This window comes from Ochlerotatus camptorhynchus, unplaced genomic scaffold (assembly GCF_037179485.1).
Source record: "Ochlerotatus camptorhynchus isolate MF236.1 unplaced genomic scaffold, CSIRO-AGI_Acam_v1.1 ptg000330l, whole genome shotgun sequence".
NCBI lineage: Eukaryota > Metazoa > Arthropoda > Insecta > Diptera > Culicidae > Ochlerotatus > Ochlerotatus camptorhynchus.
In genome coordinates this window covers 18200161-18226751 of record NW_027040818.1, presented here as the reverse complement: position 1 = coordinate 18226751, position 26591 = coordinate 18200161, and the positions used below count along the sequence as shown (strand labels likewise).

General features: G+C 40.5%; 1 protein-coding gene across 5 annotated transcripts in view; it reads left to right on the top strand.

The window, feature by feature from the left end:
* Positions 1-65: 65 nt before the first annotated feature.
* LOC135708322 (titin) overlaps positions 66-26591 on the top strand; it is a 280525-nt gene continuing 253999 nt past the window's right edge. Inside the window, exon 1 of one of the 5 annotated variants that reach the window (XM_065230332.1) lies at positions 66-978. In XM_065230332.1, coding sequence (XP_065086404.1) covers positions 793-978 — 186 coding nt within the window. In that variant the 5' untranslated portion in view covers positions 66-792. The remainder of the gene's footprint in view (positions 979-26591) is intronic. The other 4 variants (XM_065230329.1, XM_065230330.1, XM_065230331.1 and 1 more) reach the window with 4 other exon arrangements.

Genomic DNA, 26591 nt, shown 5'->3' with positions numbered 1-26591 from the left:
ACCCGTGAGTGAAGATCGGAATCGACGAAATACGACCAACCAACAAAAAAATTAAACGAAAGAAGTTAAGAATAAGGAGATTTTTGCAGATATAACCACCCTCTGCCTGCTTGAGAACCCTGCCTGAGAGCCTCGCCCCCTCTGCCCGCCCACCCGCAAGCGTGTTAATTTATGCTCAAGTTGTGATCTTTGTGTGCGCGTGGAATTGTGCCTGCTGGAGCCGAAGATCATTCATACACGTTCGCAGTCGGTTCAAGAAGCGAAATTCTAGCGAATCAAACCCGACCAGGAATCGTCGTGATCGCCGTCGTGCGTGCGTGAAAGTGTGAAAAAAGTTGCCCTCTGCCCGCGGTGTGTGAGTTCGAGTTTACACAATTTTTGCGCGATTATTTTTGGATTCTAACATCATCACCATCGTCATCGTCATCGTCATCTTCGACGCCGCTTCTTGTTGCCGCCCGTCGACGCAGTGAAATTGTGAAGCCGTGAAAATCCGTGTGGAAGCAGAAACTCGCCAGTGGCCGCCGGTTCGGGCTAGTCGTGTCGAAACAACGAGATTGAGTTTTTCCGCTGCTTTCGAGCGGTGAAGAATGAATTCGTGAAAAAAATTGTGTGTTTGGAAAATTGTGTGCGCGCGATCGATCAAACGTTCCGGCGAGAGGAAGATTCAGCTTCCGAATTCTGTGCGTGAGTGCATTCCGTTCCGTTGGCTGGAGTGATCAGTGTGTGAAAATTTTCCGAAATCGAGAAAGTGTGTAAGTTCTGTTGTCCAAGAAGTGGTTGAAGCAGAAGATGGAACCCACCGGGAACAATGGGCTTTCCCCGCTGGACGAGCTCCAGCGGCAGTTGAACGAAGATCTGGCGCAGGTGGTGGCACCGACGCCGCCACCTTTGGCATCGGCGCCCCTGGTGGCGACCACCATTAGTACTGTTGTGGTCCAGGGTGGCCCTCTGCAGCTGGTAATTGCACTGCTCAAGGTAAGTGGCGTCCCCTTTGAAGGGCATAATTGCACCAACGATGATGATGATGATTACCGCAACAACGACGGACGCGCTTCCCACGGTAGATTTGACCCTAATAACCAGCGCCCCTACTGCGGGCCGATACTGACCTACTGCGATGGGGGGGAATCGGAATAGAAATCAAAAGTTAGAACCTGCAATGTAGTGAAAGTTAAGCAGTAGGCCACCCAGATCATGATAGCGAGAACGGAAAACAGAGAAGCTGAGTAGGCGCGAATCGAGAAGCGTGTGGTAATGAGGGATAAGAAGAGTTGAAAGAGAGATTGGAGGTCAATCGAACGGAGGAGATAAATGCATCACGTTTTGTTTGTTGGGTTCGACGATGGGCAAGATGAAGCATGGTGGGAAAGAGTCGGGTGGGTTTGCGGTCAAAACTGCGGTCATGTTCATTTCAACCTTACATTTTATCAATTCATGGGTTATTGACGATCAAATCGGTTATTTTTTTCAGAGAACACAGGGTCCTAGGCATTTCGTTAAGGAAAAGTTAATAACCCGAAAATATTTATTTTTCAAAAATATTTAGAATAAGTATTAAAAATAAAAAAACAAATCTTTTTTTTTATAGATTCATGTTGAAAATTACATGCAAAAATTTATATCTCATAATGAAAAAAAAATTGGACCCTCAGCAAAATCGAAAGGTCGATGTTGAGTCCATCTTTATGCCATGAAGACTTACAACAAATGTCTTTTTTAAATTATAAAAGAAGTGATTTTTTTTCTTTTTGATATAATATTTTTGGAAATCAAGGGAAGCTTATCTCAACAAAAAAGAATTCGATTTGAATTTTCTAAAAATATTCGAAAAAGATATGGACAAACTGCAAAAGTCGACCTTTGTCATTTTTTTTTTCATATTTGCACTCTGTGAAACTTGGATTTCTTCGGAAGATGAACTAAAATTCCACGATTTTAACATTATCCGCCTGGACCGAGATGATTCATATGGTGGCGTACTTTTGCGGATCAAAAAGTGCTAGTCCTTCTATGTGGAAATTCAAACATTACCGATTTTTGGCTCCGCAAAGTGTCACACACGACTGAGCCTAGTAAATAAACGAACTAGTCAAAAACCAACTTTTTTTTCAGGAAGAGATAGAGATAATATGTTTACATTACAAGTTTTATCGAAGTTTTAATGCATTCTACAAATCTAAATCATGGTCTACAGAACCCTTATTAACCACAAATTGTTGCTTGGGGTGCAATGTTAATTTTCCAAGAATCTAAGAAACAGACTGAATTTTGTTCTGGATTTGATCAAATGAGCGTGATCGGTCGTGAATAAGAAGTCCCACTGTGCATTGCAGAGCGCTGTATAGGCATGCTGCATCGACTTGATAGGATGCCGCTTGTTGGAGGGTTCAGCATCAGAGGCTCGATACAACAACGGAGCGGAGCGGTGATCAATCATCGACTTCGGTGCGGTGATGCCCGCTGGGAACTTGAACCTGTTTGCTGCAACGATTGTGGTTTGGGGTTTCAATGGATTGCATAAACAGCTTCGATGTAGCGAGTAGCTCATTTTATGCAAATTTCAACTTTTGAACTGCGATCAACGGGCAACTCCCTTCCTCGCCAAGCTGATGCAAAATGTTTCTTTGATGCTGAGCATGGATTTCCACACCGACTGCTGCGATTTCATATTGGGTATCTTATTTTCCATTCAGCACCCGTTGAAAATGCGCAGACGACTGAATGAATTATACTAAACAGATGCAGTTGAAATATATGACTCCTACAAAGAGAGAGGGCACACACACACACACAAACTCAAAACAAATGTGGAAGAAAATCTATATTTCAAGTGGTGAGCACACTCGAATGCTCGCCTTCCTGTATTTATTTTTTCGCGTTGGGATTGTGGAATTGTGGAATTTAATGAGGGCGTGGTAGAACAAAAAACTGTCCTTTCGTGTTTCAATTTTCCTCACATCTGACTTCGAATTTTTCTCATTTAAAATTATCACTGCTGCACCTTGGCCCCGACAAATTAACGTGACAATAAATTTTACCGACTTTCCGAACTGAAATGGAAGATCGAGATTATCTGTGGGCACTTCTCTCTTTGCTTGCGATAATCCGCACTGTCGCCATTCAAACCCATGCCTCGAAGATCCACTGCGTTCAGACTGAAGGAAGTGGCTCCTCTCGGAATCGCCCAGACACAAATTGCTGCCCATTAATATCGATCGGATCGACAATTAAGTTTCCCTTTTAGCCCGGAGATGTTCGGTTTGCAGTGCTTCTTTTCAACGGTAGCTTCCCAAGTACCAAAAAATTCCAGCCATACAAAGGTTATATAAACTGTTAAAGAACATGTGTGTTGCTTGGGTTTCAGTGATACAATATCGAAGAAGTGGATACACGAGGGGCACTGGTTTTGCGTGATGGTCATTTTTTGGGAAGTATTGTGGATTGCCCACCAAATTGTTCGAAATACATGCGCTTTTGCATTTATCAAAAAGCGTGAAAAAAGTGATAACCTTGTTGGGGTTCAAAAATGCGTATTATTTTTCATCGTTACATTAGTAGACATTATGCTTATTGAAAGACCATTGTTTCAGTCTGCCTTCTTACCAGCTCGAACTTTTCTTCGTACACGACCCATCATCTTTTGCACGAGCCCTGTTCCCACTTGTTTGGCTGCCAAATTGCAGTTCCGCTAAAAATCCTTCAGGTCAGTTCCATCCATTTTCTTCAGTATGTGCTTCACAATTTACCAGTATTCCTCAATTGGCCTTAGTTCCGGAGTATTAGCCTAATTCATTTACTCGGGAACCACTGTGGTGCCATTTTCGCTGTACCACTGTTGGGTGGAATTTGAATCGTGACAATTTGCCAAGTCCGGCCAGAATAGGCAAACCAACTCATTCTGCTACAGAAAATCCAAGTAACAATTCAGCAATCATTTGGCATCCACTCTTATTAATGATGGTTTTATAATGGCAATGAACAATCCATTTGATTTAAAAAGTGTAAAACATTGCTGTTAAGTAATTCAGCTTTTTGTTGTTTCAATAACCTTTTATAGTCTGGCGAGAAAGTCGACGATTGCCTAGTTTTAAACATAAATTTAAAGCAGTTTACGATCCCTCTATAAAACTGTTCTGTAATTCAATCATAAACTACATCAGCAATTGTTTATTAATGTCTTGATCAAATACTCTATAATCTATAGTGTTCTATCATAATAAAAGCAACCATAAAATCATTAGGTTTTAAATGAGAGCAGAAGGCATATTTTAATGCTATTCAGTCTTTTTAAAATTCACAATTACTCTGAATACAAATTGAACTTAAAGGGTATGGATCCTCATAGTGAATAAAACCAAAATTTGTAACAAATACAACATAACATAACACAACATATAATACAACAGTATCGCACACTTTCCGAGTAACTGCTTCCAATCCATTGCTTGGAAGAACGCTGGATCGTACAGCGCAACTATAGAAAGATAAGCAAAGGTTGACGTTTAAATTTTTGCCAGCAGCTTTGCTTCCATAAATGTTAGCATAAATCTGAACGGGTCAGGATCAAGCAAAATGGCTTTAGATAAATACAATTCAGATTGCAAGTTTTCTTCATAAAAGCCTTTTTTAAACCATTTGAATTTGTTGGGGATTTATTGAAAGCAAAACAACTTTTCCACAAACGGTCCATGAAAATCAACTTTTAAGCCTCCGCCATATTTCAATTATTTTGTTGGTTTTTCACAATCTTCGTTTTTCAAACTACATTTCCTTGGATATAACTTTATTTTGGTCAATAAGCAAACATTTAAAATGCGAAAATCTTTCAAAAAATCTTAGCTAAGCTTAATGATCGATCTTAAGAATAATTTTGTTTTTTTTTCATAAATTTAATATAATTAGTCAAATCGACGTTTTCCGAGGGCGGACTAATTTTTTTTCGGTGTTATCACGTACATTTCACATAAGATTCAATATGACTCCTAAGACTAGACCACTTTATGAGAACTGTTTAAATTATTTTGGTAAATCAACTGGATTTTTATACGACTTATTTTGATTAGATCGGATGGTAATTATGAATTCTTTTCTGTCTTGATTGATGCTTGTCTAGTGGATTTAGCAAGCAGCTAGGGAAAACGGCTCAAGAAAGGGTTTTATTGTTACCAAATAGCTTTTATTGTAGCTGAAATATGGTTTTCAAATCGTTCTCAGTGCGTTCGTCACATAACCGTCTTGCAGTAAATCAATTTTGAAGAGCTCCGAGAATACATCTTTCAGAACCTTCTCCAGGGTGGGCCAACTAGACAGATTCTAGTCTTAATGAGGTTTTGGTGCATGCATCAATGGCACAATAGCCTTGACCGGGGTTTTATGAATGTTGTTAAGGTTAATAGTCTTAAAGTAAACATATATGAGTTTCATAAGCTCCAGATCGTGTCTAGCCAAAATATCCCGAACTGGAACATAAGGTTGTCTACCTCGAGCCCTAAGGGAATCGTACAGCTCAGATCTGACTCCACGATGCTCAGCACAAGACCAAATAATGTGATCGGCGTCTTGGTAGCCTTGTCCACATTCACAGAGATTGCTATCCCCCAGCCTAACACGGAGCAAGTGTGCATTTAACGAATAGTGATTGGACATTAGGCGAGACATCAGACGTATGAAGTCTCTACCCACCTCCAACCCCTTGAACCAAAGATTCTTCGACACCTTAGGGATGATCGAGTATAGCCATCGTCTCAAACTCCCTTCACTCCATTTATTTTGCCAGCCTCTGGCGAGTGACTGTTGACGATAAATGAAGAAAAATTCGTTGTAGGCGATTTGGCGATCGTAAATATCGCCTTCCATAGCGCCCACCTTTGCAAGTGAGTCCGCCTTCTCATTGCCCGGAATCGAGCAATGAGATGGGACCCATGCAAAGGTGATGACAAAAGATCTTAAAGATAAAGCGCTTAGAAGCTCTCGTATTTCCATGAGAAACTACGAGGAGTGCTTTACCAGCCTCATGGAGCGAATAGCCACGACCGAACTGAGACTATCCGTAAAAATAAAGTAGTGATCTGGTGAAAGTGACATGTCTGTTTGTTTACATTCATCTGCTGCTAGCTATTCTATCCATTTCAATCGACAGAACTGTCCAAAACGGTTTGAAAACGTTTTTAAGGCGCTCCAAACTTCACAGGCGAGTGTGACTATTGTCGGCAGCCTCTTTTACTTCGGCCACCTTTCCGTTGAAACTGTGTGCTAACCAGCTGTTCTATTATCGGCCGTATCGAAGTCAGCCGTATTTTCATTAGCAATGGGCGATCTTGAATCGAAACAGAAAAGATCGATGAATCGATTTTTTGAATCGATCTCAAACACGACAAAAATCGACTGAATCGATCCTTTTCATTTGATTTTTGTGTAGATAAAAAAAAATCAGTGCATTTGCATTTGTAATTTAATATTGGTTTTTTTGTCTTCACCTTTGCACATCACTTGCCATGAACATGGACGTTAAACTGGTGGATACATTTGCCATTGCAACGCTCCTTGATCCCCGTTTCAAGACACTGTACCTGGAGTTTTTAGCTCACGCTTGGGCAGTTAAAATTGTGTCCTAGCAGATCTATAGTACCGAAAGAGTATACCAAAATTGAACCTAAGCCTGTGGAATATTCATGGCGTAATGGCAAAGAAAATCATTAATCTACATACGTACAAACATTTATTTCTTATGACACATTTCAGGTTCATCATTCCTCTGCTATGTCAGAACTGGATCGCCAAGGGGCATATCGGCAGAATTACACAATTCAGCCTGTTTTCCCACGTTTTGTCGATCCTTTTCAAGCATGGGAGACAATCCGTGCATACCCAATTGCTCGAGACTATTTATCAAGAATGTGTTTCGCCAGAAAGGCTATTCTAGATAGAGCAGGAATTAGGGCGTAACAGCTTTTGTAAAGAATGACTTCTCTCGATGATTTCTCGAAAGTCATGCCTCTCCCTGGCAAATCGACATCAACATCGAGTAGAGGAAGACTTCTACTACCCGATGGATATGTTGGTTTGTGTTTGGCGTGCCTTGAATTCCTATAAATCAACGAGAGAAGTAATTGTTTACAAAGGCTGTTACGCCCTAATTCTAGCTCTATCTAGTATTCTCTAAAACTCGTGAAACCACACAGAATCGATATCGGCTCAATGCTAAACGCATTGCTCAATTAACTTTCTTCCCAACAAACAATTGCCTTTTGAAGAAACGACTTCTTAAAAATTTTATTCAACTAGGGGAATTTACGTATTCTCGTCAATCTAAGCAGCGTCCGAACTTCTATTAGCGATTTCTCAGCGTCACACACATACATGACAGGTTTGTTTGTTGACATTTATCTGCTGCTTGCTGTTCTACCGATTCCAATCGACAGAATTGATCAAAACGGGTTGAACATGTTTTTACAACGCTCCAAACTTCTCAGGTGAGTGTGACTATTGTCGGCAGTCTCTTTTTCTTCGGCACCCTTTCCATTTGAACTGCGGTTAACCAGCTGTTCTATTATCGGCAACTTGAAATTAGCCGTATTTTGTAGTGTGTATATTTCATTTAAAGAAAAATATGGCATAACAGGATTGCACAGTCGTAAAAATGTAATCCGATTGAAGCTGAAAAGGTAAGGAATCGGCTTAATACAGTCAGCGAAGAGTTTTGATGGGAAAATAGAGTGAAAATAACGTTTCAATTTCGGTTGCCGAAAACAGTCAATAGGTGCCGAAGCCATAATTTACCCTACATGCTTAATAATAGTTGTACAATTTTTAATAATAACTTCTGTTCAGGTTTTGATCACACAATTGGGATTCCTCTCGGATGAGTTTTGGGATATCTGAAGTAAGTACTTTCCCTACTTACCTGCTTTTACACTCCGATCATCTAATCGTTTTATTTCATATGTTAATCTTTCGTTTTTCAAATCTGTCATTTAATGCCAATAAAACGAATATTATAACATATTAAATCAAAATCACTCACCTAATCAAGTATCCTGAGCAAAAACTTCCACATGTCAAATGAAATCAAAATATTCATTTACTATATTCTCATCATGTATGTATGTTACACTCACAATTTTTACGGCGTACGTACTACACAATTTATTTCTAATTGATATCAATCATCACAATAAATGACTATTATAAGTGAAATGTCTTAACAAGATAGCTTATGTAACGTAATATTAAACTGAGACTGAACTTGGCGTTAATCTGCACCAACTTTGCTATGATCCGTTATATTTGAAACATTTTTGTGCTATTTTGAAAACTGAATCGATTCAAAAGATCGATTCAAAATTATTGATTAAATCGGTGAATCAATTATTCACAACAACAAAATGAACCGATTCACTAAGATCGATTTTTGCTTCAAGATCGCCCAATGCTAATTTTAATTTCCTTATGTTTCTTTGAAAATGGCTGCCGAAGCCATCATTTACCCTACTGTACTCTCTTTTTTCACTTCCCTTAGTCGAAGTGTGAAGGGAACGCTCCCAGGGTCGTTTTATGCTTTCCCTGATGTCTGACACTGTAATCGCAGCGTAAAGAAGAAACATCAAGATCTGAATGAACATTAAAGGGTTCATCGGCCAGGGTTGAACCATAGAGGTAACTCTAATACCAGAAGGTCCCGAAGAAACGAGCTCAACTTTTTGGCTCAGCTCTGGTACTATTTTCGGTCCTAAGCTAATCGATGCACCCCTCAAAACATAGGAAAATCCACAAACCTCTCATTTTATCTGTCAAACTTTCATAGAAAATCAAAACAAACAAAGTGTAGTACTAGAATTTTGACTGTAATGGGGTACGATAATCGATTTGCTTTGGACCAATAGGCTAGTGAATTAGTGAGCCAATTTAAATTCGTCAGTTTCCACCGATTGGTTGAACCTTCTAATTACACCGCCCTTATCTTTTCAAACCACGGCAAGAGTTCAGAAAGCGAACTTTGTATGAAGTATCCAACGTAGTAGAACGAATTCAATTAAAATGTTTGAAACCCAAGGAAGACTATCTTCTTCTACTAATTTGTGGTTCGAAAATCGAACTTCGTACATCGGGTATTATTTATTTCCCCATTTAACTTCAATATCAACTACTACGTGATCACGTTTTTAACTTGTTTGTGTATCGTGTATAACTACCAATTTTACAATTTTAACAATTTTCGTGTTTTGTCTTATGTCCTAACTTTGCATGCATATCGATTTTCAACAAAAAAAAACATAACCAGCGTGACTTACGGATTTTCAGGAGGGTGCTGTGGTGGTGACTTACGGACACAGGTACTGATGAACTACGGTGCTGTTGGTTGTTGGTAATGCTGAGTGGTGGTGAATCCACCACTCTTCAATGGCCACCTGCCCGTCGATCCGGTCAACCGGGAGGCTTCAGGTGATGGTCTATTTCAATGGCCGCTTTCTGAGGTGACTTCCAGCCAAAATTACCGAAACAATTGCCTTATCCAGGGGACGCAAGGCTCCCCAAAATGGCTGACACAATGGATGGTCTCAGCCCTTGTTCTGGTGACGTGTAGCTCCTTACCGCTCGAGAAAATACCTCATCTGCCGTGGCATCCAATGGACGATTCATGGCTCAGGGATGTATTTTCCAGAGGACAACAATGTCCACGTGGTATTTGACCGTCGAGTAACAAGCTGTGTGGTCCGAGTTCTAGCTAGACGGACGGAAAAAGACCTCACTTGGCTTGTTCAAGTTGAAATACATTTCAAAGGCTATCCATAAAATCGATTAAAGGTTACCTTTTTTCAATTTGCACTCCGGTAATTCCCCGTATTGGAGATGGACAATGGTCCCTTTCTCCGGCACAGCACCCCTAGGTAGGTAATACTTACTTTTAGGACATATTTTTATTAACAAACTAACACTTTTACCTAATTTTCAAACACTCGACTTTTTATATCACTACATATAGAACCACACACCTTTAACACAAAGGAACGACCTGCATTGTAAAAACGCGCCGCGCACTTCTAACTTCCTTGAAGTGTTGAGCCAGACAGATCGAATCAATTCGACCAAAGTAACTAAAAGTTCTAGAATTGTAGGGAGCTTACATTTTTTCTGTTCATTTTTTGACAAGTCCCCTACACGCTCGTTCATATTTACTCTAAATTGAGTAAAATTCCACACACTTTCGTTAAAACTGGAACTACCCTAAAGTGAGTAACCCCACGTTTACTCACTTTTGAGTAATGTATGCATTTCTCAAAAATTTGAGTAGCCCTTACTCAGTTTCAGTTTTCGTAATATTAGCACAACTGAGTAAAGGTTACTCAGTTTTTAAATATTATATTTTGACAGAAAATTATTTGATCGAAACTTTTTTGCAACATAAAAAAAAAACGATTTATTTTATCACAACAGAATTATTTAAAAGATTAAATTTTATAAACTCTAATTAACATATTGATATTAAATCTGCTTGTTAGGCGATTTTACCGGAGGCCACTGCAGCTAGCATGTTATCATCTCCAGGTGCTATTTTCATTCTGGGAAGTAACCAGGGATGTAACACATTGAACATCTCTAAATGGACTGGGCTGCTTCTTGGCACAACTTACGGATCAGTTTCTCAGCATTTTTTTCTGAAATTTAAATTCTTTTTGAATGTATTGCTATTTCCCGAATTTTCTCATAAAACTTACTTGCAATCCTCTCATAGTGAACTTTCCTTTGGCTCGAGCGTGGGATTCTGAAGTTCACAACCAAAAGTTGTTGCAGAAGTTCAGAAAAACGTGACCTGCACACTTAGTTTTTTCTACCGAGCTCGGATGTGCAAATCTCGGCAAAAATAAGTTCAACTGAAATCTCAGCAAAAGTGACATTTGATTGCTGAGTCTCGGATAATGCTGAATCAGCTAAGAAATGAAATGTTTGATGAGATCTCAGTAAAACTTTTTTTGCCGAGATTGGCACAGCCGAGCTCGGTAGAGAAAACTAAGTGTGTGTGTAAATTTGGGCGGAAATCAAGTTTATCTCAGGAAAAAACACCAACTGCTACTCACGCTAGTTACTAGTTCAGACCAGTTTTACAGAAGCCAGAAACTTTCACTCTTTGAACACTTTGTGGGAATTTCTTGAGAATTTGCTTTTAGCTCAAGACTTCAAAATTTTCAGTCGTTTATTGCATTTGATCTTACTCAAAACAGTAAAGTTCCATATTTATTTAATTAGAGTAAATGTTACTCACTTTCTTAATGTTATGTTACTCAGTTTTGTCATTTATCATACAAATACTTAACAGTAAAATCAGACGAGCGTTTACTGTTCGACCCGAGAATTATGTTTCTTCCCTAGTTTGGATTAACAGTGTAAGACATACTGGAGTAGGCCCAATTGGAAGATTGCCGTAAAAGCTCAACGCAGATGTCGCCACTGCATGATGATGATAATGTTGACAGACTGCATATAAAATTCGTGAAAATTAGCGTTAAATCGTAATTTTCATCAAGCCTGTGTAAAATGCTTCCAATATAACATTCAAATTGAAGAAGAAAACGTTTTTACGATCAGACAGATGTGCATCTTTGACTTTTCCAGTTGAACTTTCATAAGATATATTCATTTCATTTCGCGGCTCCATCAATGCTGCATCGTAAATATGATGTAAACAGAAGTAAATTGCTCAATTACTTAAAATAAAGATGATTTGTCATCTTGTTATCACTTTGAAGACCATCTAGCACCATTTTATAGCATGGTGCGTGTTGAGTAAAGCAAGTTCCGTTGCGATTTCCGTCGAAAATTGTGAGTATCAATATGTTGGCTTAGAAAAGGCCAAAATGAACATTTGTTGAATATTGGCGTCCTATACAACCAATTCTCCATTACCACCAGCATGATACAACCTTTCCTAAGTAAATTAACTTAATTACCACTTTCATCTTAGTGGAAATCGCACATATTCACCATTTTCCGAAAAATGCAGCTGCGCAGGAGGTAACCTCTCGCTGTGGGTGCAAACTTGTTATGCATTATTTTCCATGAAAACCTCTCCGATCCATACCGAAATAATAACAATTAGTTTTCAAACACGTTTTCTTACACGATTCAAGCAAAAGTTTCCACGAGAAATTATTAGTTTTTCTTTATGGACTGATTTGCCCCAAAAATCGTCTATTTTACTTGGAAAATTTGGAAACTATCCTCCTTCTAGTAGTTCTCACTTCGAAATGTAGGAGGCGAAAGCTTGGAAAAGTTTCACTGCAAGACGCCAATTCATTTACATAGAAAATGAACACAGATATGTGACACACAGATGGCAGCACTTGAATACCAAATGCAAGGTGCATTGAAAGGAGTAGCTCTATGCTAGTGCACTTGGCAAAGTCAATACAAATGGGTATATGAAACCAACGGTTACACCACCGACAAACCGACATGAAACATGATCAAGAATCCATAACGGCAAATTCAAATGTGCAGCGATTCCATCTGTCAAAACCATAGAAATTTGTTATCTAGATAAAAATAATTTGCCCGGAATAGATTAGACACGAACCAACTCATGCATTTTGTATTGGGGGTTCATGGCTAGGATACACATTTTTCACGAACACGGTGGCAGATGTCAGTTTTGTGCTTTGTTCAGAAAATTGATGATACTTTGTATGGTCATTCATGTCGGTTTGTCGGTGGTTACACTACTTCATTTATTTCAAAACTCCGGAGACGAACCATGACATGACGGTATGCCATCTGGACTGGACACAAAGTATTTCAATTTGTTTATTGCGGAGTCCACCTGATTCAACGTGAATTTTTGAACTCGGAGGAGTAGGAGTCGGCGTCAGTCCATAGCCCTGTTTTTCCGTAGTGTGGGGTCAAGTATGATCTGAAGCATATGTTGATCCACTAGCTAAGTAAACTCCTCACACATTGCCCCAATCTGCTCCCTGGGTTAACCTAAGCCTGACCGATTAGATAGCCCGTCTAGAATCTTTAAAAAAATCGAAAACTTTTTGGTCTAAGTTTAAGACTTACCGAAAAATGTATGTATTCAATCAATGAATTATATATCACTTTTCTACATTCTACATAATTTCCGTTTAAGCTAATTATGAAAATGAAAAGTAAGCATGAACTCCAGTAGAAACGTATTATATCAGTAAGCCAAAAGAACACAGCCTGCTGCATAAAACATGCCTCGAGTGCAGAAAAACTGAAACGGTTATAACTGATATAGACTCAACCGGTTGCAATGCACTTCATTGAGCTCTACATTTCCTTTAATTACTGCCTCAACATTGTTGCTAGTGTACGATCGGCATGCATGCTTGTTCATCGAGCGCTTCAAAATCCCATTCCATTCGTTCACCGGGAAGCACCCCTGATCAGACAAGCACGATAGATTAAGGTTATGCAAGAAAAAAAGAGTGTCAGCCTATGAACGAATTTACCGGCGTCGGTGGTGTAGTGGTAATTGTGACTGCTTTCTCACCCCAATGGGTCTGGGTTCAATCCCAGCCGAGGTCGGTGAGGCATAAAAATCTCTGGTCACGTCTTCTTTCGGAAGGGAAGTAAAGCCGTTGGTCCCGGCCCATATGTGTGTTGAATGGGTGCGATATTCTACACAGGAGTTGGAAGCTGCCTTCCTGCACATTCGATTGTTGTCAATGGATGGCAATCGATGTCCGTCGGTGATTGGCACTAGATTGCGGAACAGAGACCGACGTTAAATTAAGGGGGAAAAAATATGAACGAATTTCATGGAATTTAACTTGTTTTACCGCGATGCAAAGAATCATTGAAGGTAGTAGTAGCATAGAGGTAACTCTAAGACTAGTAGGTCCCGAAGAAACGTGCTCAACTTTTTGGCTCAGCTCTGGTACTATCTTCGGTCCCAAGCTAATCGATTAACCCCTCGAAACATAGGAAAAACCAATAACCCCTCTGTCAAACTTTCATAGCGAATCAAAACAAACATTTCGTAGTACTAGAATTTCGACTAGAATGGGATACGTTAATCGTTTGCTTGGGACCAATAGGCTATTCAAGTAGTGAGCCAATTTAAAATCGTTAGTTTCGTATTGATTGTTGGTAGTAGTAAAGTAGTGGTTTACAATTGCTAATACAGGGCAAGAGGTTAGCCAGAAGGGCTCCTCATCTTTGGTGAAATATTTGATTTTGTGTTTGTACATGTCGTGTGTTACTGTTGTAATGTTTTACAATTCTCTACGTGTGTAGATATGTGTTTGATTTCCCTGATCCCTGATGATCTTGTTGATCGGATCGCCTACAACCATCTCTGAACCTTGCGATGGTGTCAGCTCTCCGTAACTCCAGTGTCTGAAGACCAGCCAGGCGTGGACCTCAGAATTTCTAGACCACGGTGGACTATTGAGGCTCATTCTCAGGATCTTATTCTGGATCCTTTGCAGTTTGAGATTGTGGCTTTTTGCGCAACTCTCCCAGATTGACATCCCGTATACTATTACGGGAAGGATGGGTTGTTTGTAGACAGTAAGCTTATTTTTCAGGGACAGGGTAGACCTCCTGATGATGAGTGGATACAACGATCTTATCAAGATATTGCACTTGATTTTGGTTTTGCCAACGTGCCTGCTAAAAATCAGCTCGCTGTCTACTATTAAGCCGAGGTAGACTACCTCTTTCGAACATTCCACCACTGTGCCGTTCAGGCAGATCTTATTATTTTCCGACGGAACAAATCTGGGAGATTTAGAGTGTGGAAAGATGATGACCTGGGTCTTTGCCGCGTTGATACGGATCTTCCAGCTGTTGAAATATTCAGACAGGACGTCCAGGCTTCTCTGATGTTTGGCAGTCAGAGCTCCGATGACCCTACCCTTGTGGACGATGGATGTGTCATCTGTGAACAGAGACAACGATCCACCATCAGGGAGAGCCGGCATATCGCAGGTGAACAGGTTGAATAGAATGGGGCCAAGGATGCACCTATGTTGAAAGCCTCCGATGTGATGATATTCAGAGAGACTTGGAACGTCCTGTCCGATAGAAAGCTGTTTATTATCAACAACGCCATGGCAGATGTTTTCGAAACAGACTTGTTCCGTATGAGAATGTTTGTTACTCGAGTCAGCTGGTGGCCGGTCGAACGACCTTTCCGAAAACCAAACTGTTCCTCGAGTAACAGAAGCCGGTGATAGACTGCTCTTTCGAACAGGTTTGATAACCCTGAGAGAAGGCTGATTGGTCGATAACTTGAAGGAGAGGACGGATCCTTCCCAAGTTTCCGGATGGGTATGACTTTAGCTGACTTCCAACACGAGGGGAAGTAGCCAAGCCTGAGACACAGATCGTTCTAGAATCTTCAGGATGTTGTCGAATTCTGGGGCCTTCATGTTTTTAGATGATTTGATATAAGCAAACAGTTCGTCAGTCGTAATCTCGGATTCCTCGGGAAAAATGTTGGGAATCTGATGAAGAACCTCAGCTTCGTGAGGGCTGGCGATGTTTTGTCCGAGATAGACCTATCGCGGCAGCCTTCTCTTCAGGAGTTATCAGGGTCGCCGGGACGATCCAGTGGGGTCAGTGGTGGAATGGGTCTTGGCTTATTTTAAAGGATTTTCGTTAGTTTCCAGAAGGGCTTTGCATAATCTGGGAGAGAGTGGATCTTGTTAGCAAAATCCTGATTTCTAAGCTCCACCATCCTGGCTTGGATGGTTTTTGTAAGACGATTGCAATGGGTCTTCAAGAACGCTGGTATTGCCTTCGGATGGAGTTACGGAGTCTGATGAGATTTTTGATAATTTTAACAAGGTTCAGAGTTTTGCTCACCTGTCTGGATACTGGCACGTGTTGTTCCCTGCCCCGGGATATCGCCTCCTCGAGGGAACGCAGACACCGGTTAACATCTTCGTCGACACAGTGTTGGAACTGCTCCCAGCTGACTTGGAATCGGTTGACCGGATAGTGGTCCGAACGCAGCCCTGGTGGGTAGCGAGATGTTGTCTCCCATGTTGCTGATGTATATGTCGATGGTGGAGTGTACGCCAGACCGGCTCAACCGGGTGGGAGAGTCCGGCGCTAATATGGTGTAGCGAGCCTCCTGCAGGTTGTCGTTCAGGATTGTGTCGTTTTAGTTGCGTCGAATGTTGCCCCAAGCGCGATGATGTACGTTTCGCGCCGTCGAGTTAGTTTGATGATGTCCCTCCGCAGGTCTGCTGCTGACCCGTCCCTGATGGTGACTTGCTTGAGGCAGTATGTCGCAATTATGGTGATAGTGGAGTGGAGACTTCTACCCCTAAAGCTTCGTTGGTTTTCAGCTGGAAGCTCGGCATAAGCCGACAGCAGATGTTTCTCCTCACAGTAATGGCCCCCGGAGCTGGTTCGAATAAGTCTTAGAAGCCGGAAGTCAGGAAGGTAGAAGTTTACCTCCGGTTTCTGGTGGGTTTCAGTGATGACGAACTCGATAATTTTGCTCTTGAGCGAGCAAGCGTTCCGGTTTGCGATTTTGATGAGCTCACGGTCCATAATTGAGCATGAAGGTAGCCACAGCTTGAACCTGGTCGAATTTGTTCTTGGTGGTGTTGGCAATGTCGTGTATCTTGAGGAAGATCCTGCGGCTGTGGACCAGCAGTCGTCTGTTGAGCTGAGATTGCAGGGGCTTGAACTTTAGCAGCAGTAGCAGTGGCACGAGCAGCAGCCAATCGTTCATTGAGTGGCAGCGGTGGCAGCACTGGAATCGGTTGTCGTGGATCCGGTGGGAAGCCTTGCTTATAGCTTTGTGAGCAGCATCGCAGTTGGCGCAAATGGGATCGGCTTCATCGAGTCTGTCGTAGGCGTCGGTTTGGTATTGCTTCCCACACTTGATGCAGCGGCTGGCCATATGGCAATTCTTCGTTCCATGCCCAAACAGCAGGCAGTCCGAGCATTGGGTGACTCCGCGGCTAACTGGCTTGTACCGCTCCCACTTCACCATGATGTTGAACAGGACGCGGATGCCCTGTAGGTCCTTCAAACTTGTTGAGTTCTTCTCAAGGTGGACCAGGTATAGCTGGTCACGGTACTTGACGGCCTTGTTGTGGCGGGTCATCTTGTAAATTTGAACCGGCTTCAGTCCATTAGCCACCAACTTTTCCAAGAGGACGCTTGTGTCCATGTCGTATAGTCCTCGTAGGACCACCTTGAGCGGCTTAACAGCTTCGATGTCGTGGGAGAAGTACTCCACCTGTGCTTGGTCCAGTATTGTCTGAACAGCCTAGTAATGGTTCAACGCCGGCACCATCAATTTGTATCGTTCCGTGCACAGCTGGATGGTGCACCGGACACCCTTTGGGATGTAGAATGCACGGGGAACCCTTCACGTAGAAGGGCGGCATTCTGTCCTTTTTCGGTGGTCCTGTTGTTACCGTCACCGGCTCTGCACCGTCCTTTAGAACGGAGAACCGATTGTTGTCAAGCAGCTTCTTCACAGCTGTCACTATTGTCTTCAGGCCTAGACCGTTACCCGGGATTGGCGGCACTCGCGCCACCGCGCGATTTTTTACCCAACAACAGAAGTTTGGTCAATATTTCCATCAATATTTTAACAATATTTTCGTGGGGTCATCAGTACAGGATCGCTCCTCATTAAAAATATTCCGAGTAAAATCGGAATACGCCCTATCTGCTGCTCTAGTCAGACGGGGAAATATTGAAACATGAAATCAAACTGTTTTCGATTTTGCGTCAAAATTTGCATCAATATTGATTATCATACATTCGAGTATTGACAGTATTTTTGCCCGTTTGGTATCTGCTTAAGGGGGTAGTACACTTTGAACGTCCAAAAAGTAAGGCATTTTCGTTAATTTTTTAAGCAATAAAACACTCAGGGAGGGCAAATATGTTATAACCCATTTATTAGTTATCCTTCGAACTAAAATTTGTATTTTTTTTTTAACTCGATTGGCGTCTCCCCGTGGCCGGTGCACCAGGTCGCGCGAGCGTCCTCGCGCGAAAGTCGGAAAACGGCGTGGGAAAATACTCCTTTCCATGTGACCCTGGAACATAAATCGAACAAACATCCTGATTAGTAATGAAATTTGGGTTAGAAATACGTATTCCGATTTTTTTTAAATTATTTTTTTCAAAAGTTGTGGCCATTTTTTCACCCTGAAAATGCTTAAAAAAAAATCATGCATTAAAAATCCATTTTTGACAAAATCGAAAATGTGGATACGTATTTCTAAGCAGAATTTAATTCTGAACAAGAAAACCTAGGCGATATACAAATTTGATGATAACTGGTTAGAATTATTTCCCACGCCAGTTTGAAAGACCCCGTTTCGAGATAAACGCCTTTAAAGATAAAATTGCTCTCCCAGCGCGCCGGTACATGTTTTAGGAAATCGCTTCGTAAAGCGGCAAGGAATATTCTGGCGGACTTTCTTTTCTAAATTAAAGTTTACATCCCAAAAAACATTTTAAGCCAAAAAAAAAAATGCATTTTTTTGAAAAATCAAAGTGTACTCCCCCTTAAAATATGGGCAATACCGCAAGATCGACCGAGTCGAAATGACCAACTTAAACGACAAGCGTGAAATGGTCTTGCTTTGGTCACCCTCACGCGTCGTATCGTGACTGTTGTGTCATGTTTAGGCCACACCACAGACCGGACACGATTTCTCAGCAAAGTATCTTTCAATTATTCTTGGTGCACAATCCTGCCGGTTCGGTTGTTCAATAGGTGAATCAGATTTGCACCACACCAACAAAACCGGATGGAGACGTGAACGCGCTGAACACGTTCAACGACGAGGGGCCATTAGCCATAAGCCATAAAAAGGAGTTGTGCGTGATGCATGAGCAAAATAAATATTCAGCGATTTGCTCGAGTCATTGGGTTAAGAGCTGTACGGCAGGAATTCTGTTAACACCATTGGATTTTTGCTACGAAATTGAACGTTGTATCCAAATTCTCAGACTACATCTCGACGAAAAAACATGCCAACAGCCAGGTTTTGACCATGGAGACTTTCGGTCGTCCTTGTCCCAATAACATTACTTCACTGCCACTCGACAAAAATTGAATCGAGAAAAAACTTGCTCAAGATCTCCTCCACCCCCGACACCAGGGTGCCCCAGCTCCTCCTTGCTCCTGTCATAAAGACATGGGGCCATGTTTATAATTTTTCATTCCTTTATAGAGCAAATGAAGTGCTATAAATATCCTCAACATCAACCAGAACAACAACAACAGCAACTGCAAACCGGTATATTCGCACGCGTTCTTTCTCGTGTGAGTTCACTTTTAGAAATGAGAAATCCCTACATCGCTCTCTCTTCCCCACCCCGAAAAATTACCCAATCTTCCTTCCTGATGCTCCAATTTGCCATAAGCATCTTTTCTGTTGGCGCAATTTGCTTGGCCGTTGCCGCCGCCGCCGCCGCCGCCGTTGGTCTAATTTTAATCGCTTCCCTTTTCCCGTTTTACTGCTGCTTGCCCGGTGCGCCTTATTCATTAACCGAGCTGAGAGTAGAGACGTGTTTTATGAAAGCCAGATTGAACCGTAAATTGAGCATATGTTTATGCTAATTGCAAGCCGCAGCGACGCGCGGTAGATTAGTCTACAGCACTTTCCTCGCCGGGCAAATCGTGGCAATAGTGGCTCATATCGGGAAATTGGACTTTCGAAAGCCAAACCGTTGTTGCCGAAGATGATGGCGATGATCTAGATATTTTCGTTTATCGCCTAGCCGGTGGAAGCAGCTGTTCAAACATGTCAAAGCTCTGCTGCCCGCCTGGGGCTGAGTCTGCTCGTGGATGTGGATTCGATCATGCGAGCGAGCAGAAAAATAAAACAACACATCTCACTAGATCGTCCATCACAATTAGGCCGATTGTTCGTGGAATCGGGTCATCGGAAAACAAGAGGTACCTTCATTTTCCGAAGACCAACCGGTGGAAAGGCACTTTTTGCGTTTCTTTTGGGTAGTTTTGGGCGGCGGCTATCACCTTACCAAGACCACCACCGTCTTCTGATGGACGTGCACGGCTGGCGCTTTTAGTCCTACTGCTGTGTGTACGGTATCTGCTGAATTTCAACTGCTTCTCTGCCAGTCACCGGTGGTGCGAGTAGTACAAATAAATAAAACATTGGCTAGTATAAAAAAGATAGCAAAAACGGTTTGGTCGGTGGATGAATGTTGCTGTCCGTCATGCGTGTTCTGTTTATATTTTGGCTTACCGTGCGGCCTCGGCTGACCTTTCTGGTTTGAGGTTTTCGCTAGGAAGGTGCTCTCTCAGAAGCATTGCAGCGTTGAACATTTGGCGGGAAGCTCAGGAAAGTGATCAAATATTTGAAAGTAGATCTTTTTTTACTAGATAACATGAATTACTAGAATTCTAATGAAAATTAGTAAGGATCCTTACGAAGAGAAGCGGTGTCACTATACTCACGCAAAACAAATGGCACAGGGGGGTAGAGCCTAACCGCCTAAATTCTGAGCTGAAAAAATCATACACATGCAAAAAAAAACATACTTCAACCAAACAAAATTCGTTTCATTTTTAACAAAATTTTGAATATTATATGGATCAATAAAATTGATGAGTTAAAATAATACTTCAATGTTTATTCAATGGAACATCGGTCTTTATTGATTCGAAAAAATGTTAGCTTGCATCAACTTGAAGCATTATTTAATGTAATTGACGTTTTTAGTTGTCTTGAAACGTAATTTTTATTGTTTCAGAATCAAATTTATTTAAATCCCCAGGCTAGGTTAGCTAGTAATTATTTAAAAATGAACCAATATTTTTCAATTCTGGTTTCAAACAAGTTACTTACTGAGCCACTGTTTACCTATGTATTTATTTATTTATTTATTTATTTATGTAATAACTTATTTATTTATTTATTAACTTATTTATTTATTTATCAATTAGCCTATTGCGTTGCACCATTTGCTGCGTGAATGAATTGTAGAACGTGTTGTCTTTATGTGCCTTGATGTGCACCAGGATGTCGATTTATGTGCACCATGATGTTATTGTTGGTGGTAATGTTGAAGCGATTCTGCTGCTAACTCGGCTACCACTTATCTGCTGATGGCGACGATGCTGCTTCAACAAGGGATGGTTCTGTTGAATCTCCGGAATCAGACGTAGGTTGAAGTTGGCTAGATTCTGTTCCTCGAAGTTCGGTGAGACACAGGGGATACTGCATATGCAGCGCCAAAGAACGAATCCGTTGATGTCAGTGTAGCCTTATTTCGCTCTATCGCACGTCAGCGCTGAAATTGTAAATGCAAGTTAATAGATTACTTGTCGAGAAACTTTATTAATCGACATTATTTTTAAAACTAAAACTTACTTTTGAGAATCAAAGTTTGAAGGCAGCTTTTCCATAAGAAGGAATTTTTCAACTATAAATAGCAACGATGTCGATACAGACGCCAGTTTGAAACGTGCACTTAAAAATTATATTAGTTTATTTAGAAAACAGTTTTAAACATAAAGAGCTTTGAGTGGGTTGGTTTATTTCCTTTAAATTACGTTATAATTGCTTATCTTTTGTACTCAACACCACTTGGCACTGATGAAAACGGCAAGTAGTAGACGTAATACGCGTATCTGTCAAAAGATAAGCAATTATAACGGAATTTAAAGGAAATAAACCAACCCACTCAAAGCTCTTCATAAAGAGATTCCGTTAAGTGGTTCGATAAATTTAACGGATTGAGTTTTAAACAATTTTATTGGTTTGATTTAAATGAACTTCTGCATTCATTTGAATCTTTTTAGTGAACTGAAACAAATAGAAATTTCGTATTAATTAACAACAAAATATTTTTTTTAAATTAACGTCTCAGTTTTTTTTTCTGCGTGCATAGAGTTAATGTCCCTAATGTTGGCCTAGCTGGATGACACTCCATTAGCCATAAGTACCAGAATAGACGTTAGCCATACTGTTATTTTCGTATGTGGACGTTAGCCATAATGTACGATAGCCTTATAATCAAATTAACTAACATTGTTCAAAGACATAGTTGAAGATGCCAAGTTTCAAATAACAGCCTTAAAGTGGCAATTTTTTACGATAGATGATAAGATGAAAGTATAGAGTTGATAGTTCCGTTAGAGTACGGCCAACAATCAATACGAAACTAACGATTTTAAATTGGCTCACCACTTTAGTAGCCTATTGGTCCCAAGCAAACGATTAACGTACCCTATTCTAGTTGAAATTCTATTACTACACTATGTTTGTTTTGATTCGCTATGAAAGTTTGACAGATAACATCAGGGTGTGTGGATTCATGCAGAACATGCAGGGGTGAGTGAAAAAGCTTGGGACTGCTTGGGACCGTTGTTCTGGTACTGAGTGAGCCAAAAATAATAATGATTTTCTTCGGGACCCAGTGGTCTTAGAGTTACCTCTATGGTACGGCCATAGAGGTAACTCTAAGACAAGTAGGTCCCGAAGAAACGTGCTCAACTTTTTGGCTCACCTCTGGTACTATCTTCGGTCCCAAGCTTGTCGAATCACCCCTCGAAATATAGGAAAAACCAATAACCCCTCATTTTATCTGTCAAACTTTCATAGCGAATCAAAACAAACATTTCGTAGTACTAGAATTTCGACTAGAATAGGGTACATTAATCGTTTGCTTGGGACCAATAGGCTACTAAAATGGTGAGCCAATTTAAAATCATTAGTTTCGTATTGATTGTTGGTACGGCAGTGTTAAATTATATATAGAGAGTAAAAAGCGAGCAAGGACAACTTTGAGGAAGGTACAAATCGGGATAATCATCTCTTTTTATCAAACTCCTCCGTTGGAGAGGGAAGGTGAGGGGTGCTTGGCTTTATCTGGTAGTGCAAGATTGCCCAAAGACAAGGATGCACTGTTGAATATATTCCTAATATTAACCTTGGTTGTTGAATTTTCAGGCGTGGAACTCACGATATCTCCGGATGCATTTATTCCTCGTCTCCTGAACCTCTTCGTTGCACATTCCAATTGGAAGCACCGTGTATTTAATAATGCCAGCCCCATGGGAGCAACTTGTGCACTGTTGGAGACAATGCATACTAATCGTATAAGTTCTGGTATAGGACTCTAGTCTCTTCAGAATAAATTTCAAAAGAAACAATTAATCTTCGACTTACAGTTAATTACAGTAAGCAGAATATGAAATCGCTCCAACAGATTTTCATTGAGACCGGTAATTTTTGCTGTTTCCACCATAAGGATTTCTGCCACCAGGCATAGGCTCACTGATGCGTAATCTTGTTAAAAAGGACAAAAAATAACTGGTAAAATCCTAATCAGAAACAAAAATATAATGTTGAAAATTTCTAACAATACGTACCTAATTCCGTACGAATATTCGTTTCTCTAGCTTTCACCGCTTAATTTGCCTTGCTTACACGCCATGTAGGTTCATCAAAGGCCAGTCTATACGACACGTTCAAAACCATTTCCATCGTTGTAATATATGCATACAGAGGAAAAAACCCGAATTTGTTCTTCGCTGGATCATCAGAATCTGGATCGCTTCTGAAATCATTCTTACATTATCTAGACCTTCCACAAATGTAGTATGATTGAGAGTTCGTTCTGGTTAAATCATTTCGACTTTTGTATCCATCATTGTGAACATCATTTGGGGTTTTACACAAACAGATCGGTTCTCCAATATTACTTCCACATTAATAAAATTTTGTAATTGCGTTTTTGTATAACGAACTCTAAATCAAACTACATTTGTGGAAGGTCTGGAAAATGTTTGAATGACTCCAGAAGCGATCCAGACTCTGATGATCCATGATCCATCCATTAACAGTCTTGCTTGTGTTCCATTTCTTATGCTATTTTGAAGATTTATTTGCTTTATAAAATATAAATGTGTATCCAAAATAGCGTTTCATAACATTATATACAAAATAGTGTACTGGAAAGAAATCCGAACAATGTAGATTTATGGAATAAAAACCCCTATTTTCAAAGTGCATTTATTTTAAAAACAACACAAATTACCTTCACCAAAAGTTGCTAAATTTGGTACTGCTTGATATGCCTTTTAAAATTATATGAAATACTATCAGTTGTACTTCCACCATTTTTAAATGTTACGCTTGAAAGTTTGGTGTGCAAGACTGCAAAACTGGCGATAACTTTCGACAGAAGACTTCTACTGATACAGTGTTTTTGGAGAAAATGTGTATTTTAATATTAACTACAATCGCCCTGAACATAGTAGGCCGAAAAAGTGATGTTTAAAAAAATATGACAGAAAAATTGATGTTTGGCTGTTGTTTTCTTAAATAGCTTATATCTCCGAATATAGAAGAGATAGACAAAAAAAAATATTCTAAGAAGTTTTCTAGTTCTATAGTTCACAACTTTGAGAACATTTAATTAATCTATCTATTGAAATAAAAAAAGTTAGCTACCAAATTACATTACTGGTAGAATTTGGCGTTAGGGAGACTTTTGCAACCAACGCGAATAGAGCTCATGAGAAAATGTTTTGAAGACATCAATACGCTGTCTCTAATATTTTTCGAGTTATTAATTTATTCCAACTAATTTTGCTTCCTGGACCACTGTGCAATCTGCTCATGTACCGACGATGTGTTTGAAACAGTTCTATTGATTGTACCGCACTCAAATTGTTATCTGAAGGGAGGCATCTAATCGCCTAGGGCTAAACATCACGATAATATAGAAAAACATGCTAATAGGTACAGTAAACAAGGAGTCAAGTACAAGAGAAAACATATTTGTGAGTATTTCAATTGAATTTTTCATAAAAAAATATATAAATATCTATCAAAGAACAGCTCAAGTTATTAAGAAGAAGTCAGCCGCAAGAGAAAAAATTGATTATATAATTGAATTTTTCATATTTTTTTTTTTTTCAAAAAACTGTTCATGTAAAAAAAGAAGTCAAATTCAAGAAAGATGTTACATTTGAGAATTTTCAGGTGGAATTTTCAAAAGCTTCCATCTGTCAAAGAACAGCTCCAGCTACAAAGGAGGAGTCAACTCCAAGAGCAACCTAATTTATGAGTATTTTATGATAGAATTTTTAAAAGCATTTATCCGTTAAAGAACAACTTATTGCATAAAGAAGGAGTGTGTATGTGTGTATTCCCTCTAACCCCCACTGGCCGACAGTGTTATTATGGAAGAACTCTCTCTACAATGTCGCATTTATGGTCATTGTAGACAGCTTAAGTCCGGGAGTTAGAAAATGATAGCTCTATTGCAGATCCAGCAACCCATTTCTGAATGTCTGGAGAGTCACGTCCATTCCGAGGTTACTTTCACTTATAATAAGCCCCGCTTGTATGCATCACCGTTATAAAATGGATATTGGTATTACATACTCGCTTCCAAGTTCGAAAATATTCTTTTCAAACCTGGCACGTATGGTTTTTAATCTAATTTCCGTCCTACTAAGCACAACCCACGCTATACCTCTCTTTTCTGAACGAGTTTTATAAAAACAAAATGGAATATTTCTGTCAAGAATGACTTCTAAATTTCTTCACCTTTCCATACGTACCGTTGGATTGTAACGCGACAGCCCGGCGCCACTCCTAAAGGAGACCATCCAACAGTTGGTAGCTTGCCCGGCTTTGAGACCTTCCTAGGGAGAGGATCAAGTTTCCCGAATTTCGGGTAGGAAGCTGACTGGCTGACTAACACGCGTTCGGCGTACTTCACGTAAGACGCGCAAGATATCCCTAATTCCTATAAGACTTACGCAAATCAAACTCCGACAATCGGCCAAAGACTAGGAACACGTGAACGGGGGTTATCATCACCGGCCTAGCCCTAATCGTCCCCGTTTGTACTGAAACGCTTCCAATTCCAGAGTTGCCAGAAAATTAGTCAGATTCGGGCTGACTACCCAATAAACATCAAATTCCAAAAACTACAAAACGAACGCGAAATAACATGAAACCTCAAAAGACATTAACCAAACTATCTCTCATTGGTACACAACAGAAAACATTCAGTGTAACGTAAACTGATTTATTCCAAGCGGGATCAACATTTGTACAGCTCTATTCTACCATAAAGCTCAAAACACAGAAATTCAAACGTTTACAAAGACTTTATTTCTCGTAGCTTTGTTCCCCTTTTCATTGCCTAGGCCTAGTTGTTTGTCATCCTTTCCCCTTACGTACTACTTATCTTTCCTAGCGTGTGCGATTATTGTATCTGTCCCATGTACTCCTCCTGTGTGCACTCTGCGGTAACTCAGCGATCGATTGCTTCAATGGTCGTCTCCACATTTCTTTAATTCGTTATTCTAAGGGCTACTCCCGTTCATTGACGGCTTACGGGATAGCGGTATTTGAGTGTGTCTCAAACGAGTCACATGGCCATGGACGACACAAACAAACATGCATGCATTTTCTACTCACGACCTAGGTTTTACGTGATGTCCTTTGGTGGGGAGACTGGCGGCGGTACCGAAGCTGCTTGGTGCACTACTCCGGCCCAGAAACGATCGCGGATGCGACAATGGCTGATGATGTGTCTCCCTCACCGATTCGCGGGCTTACGCGACAGCGTGGTACAAGCGG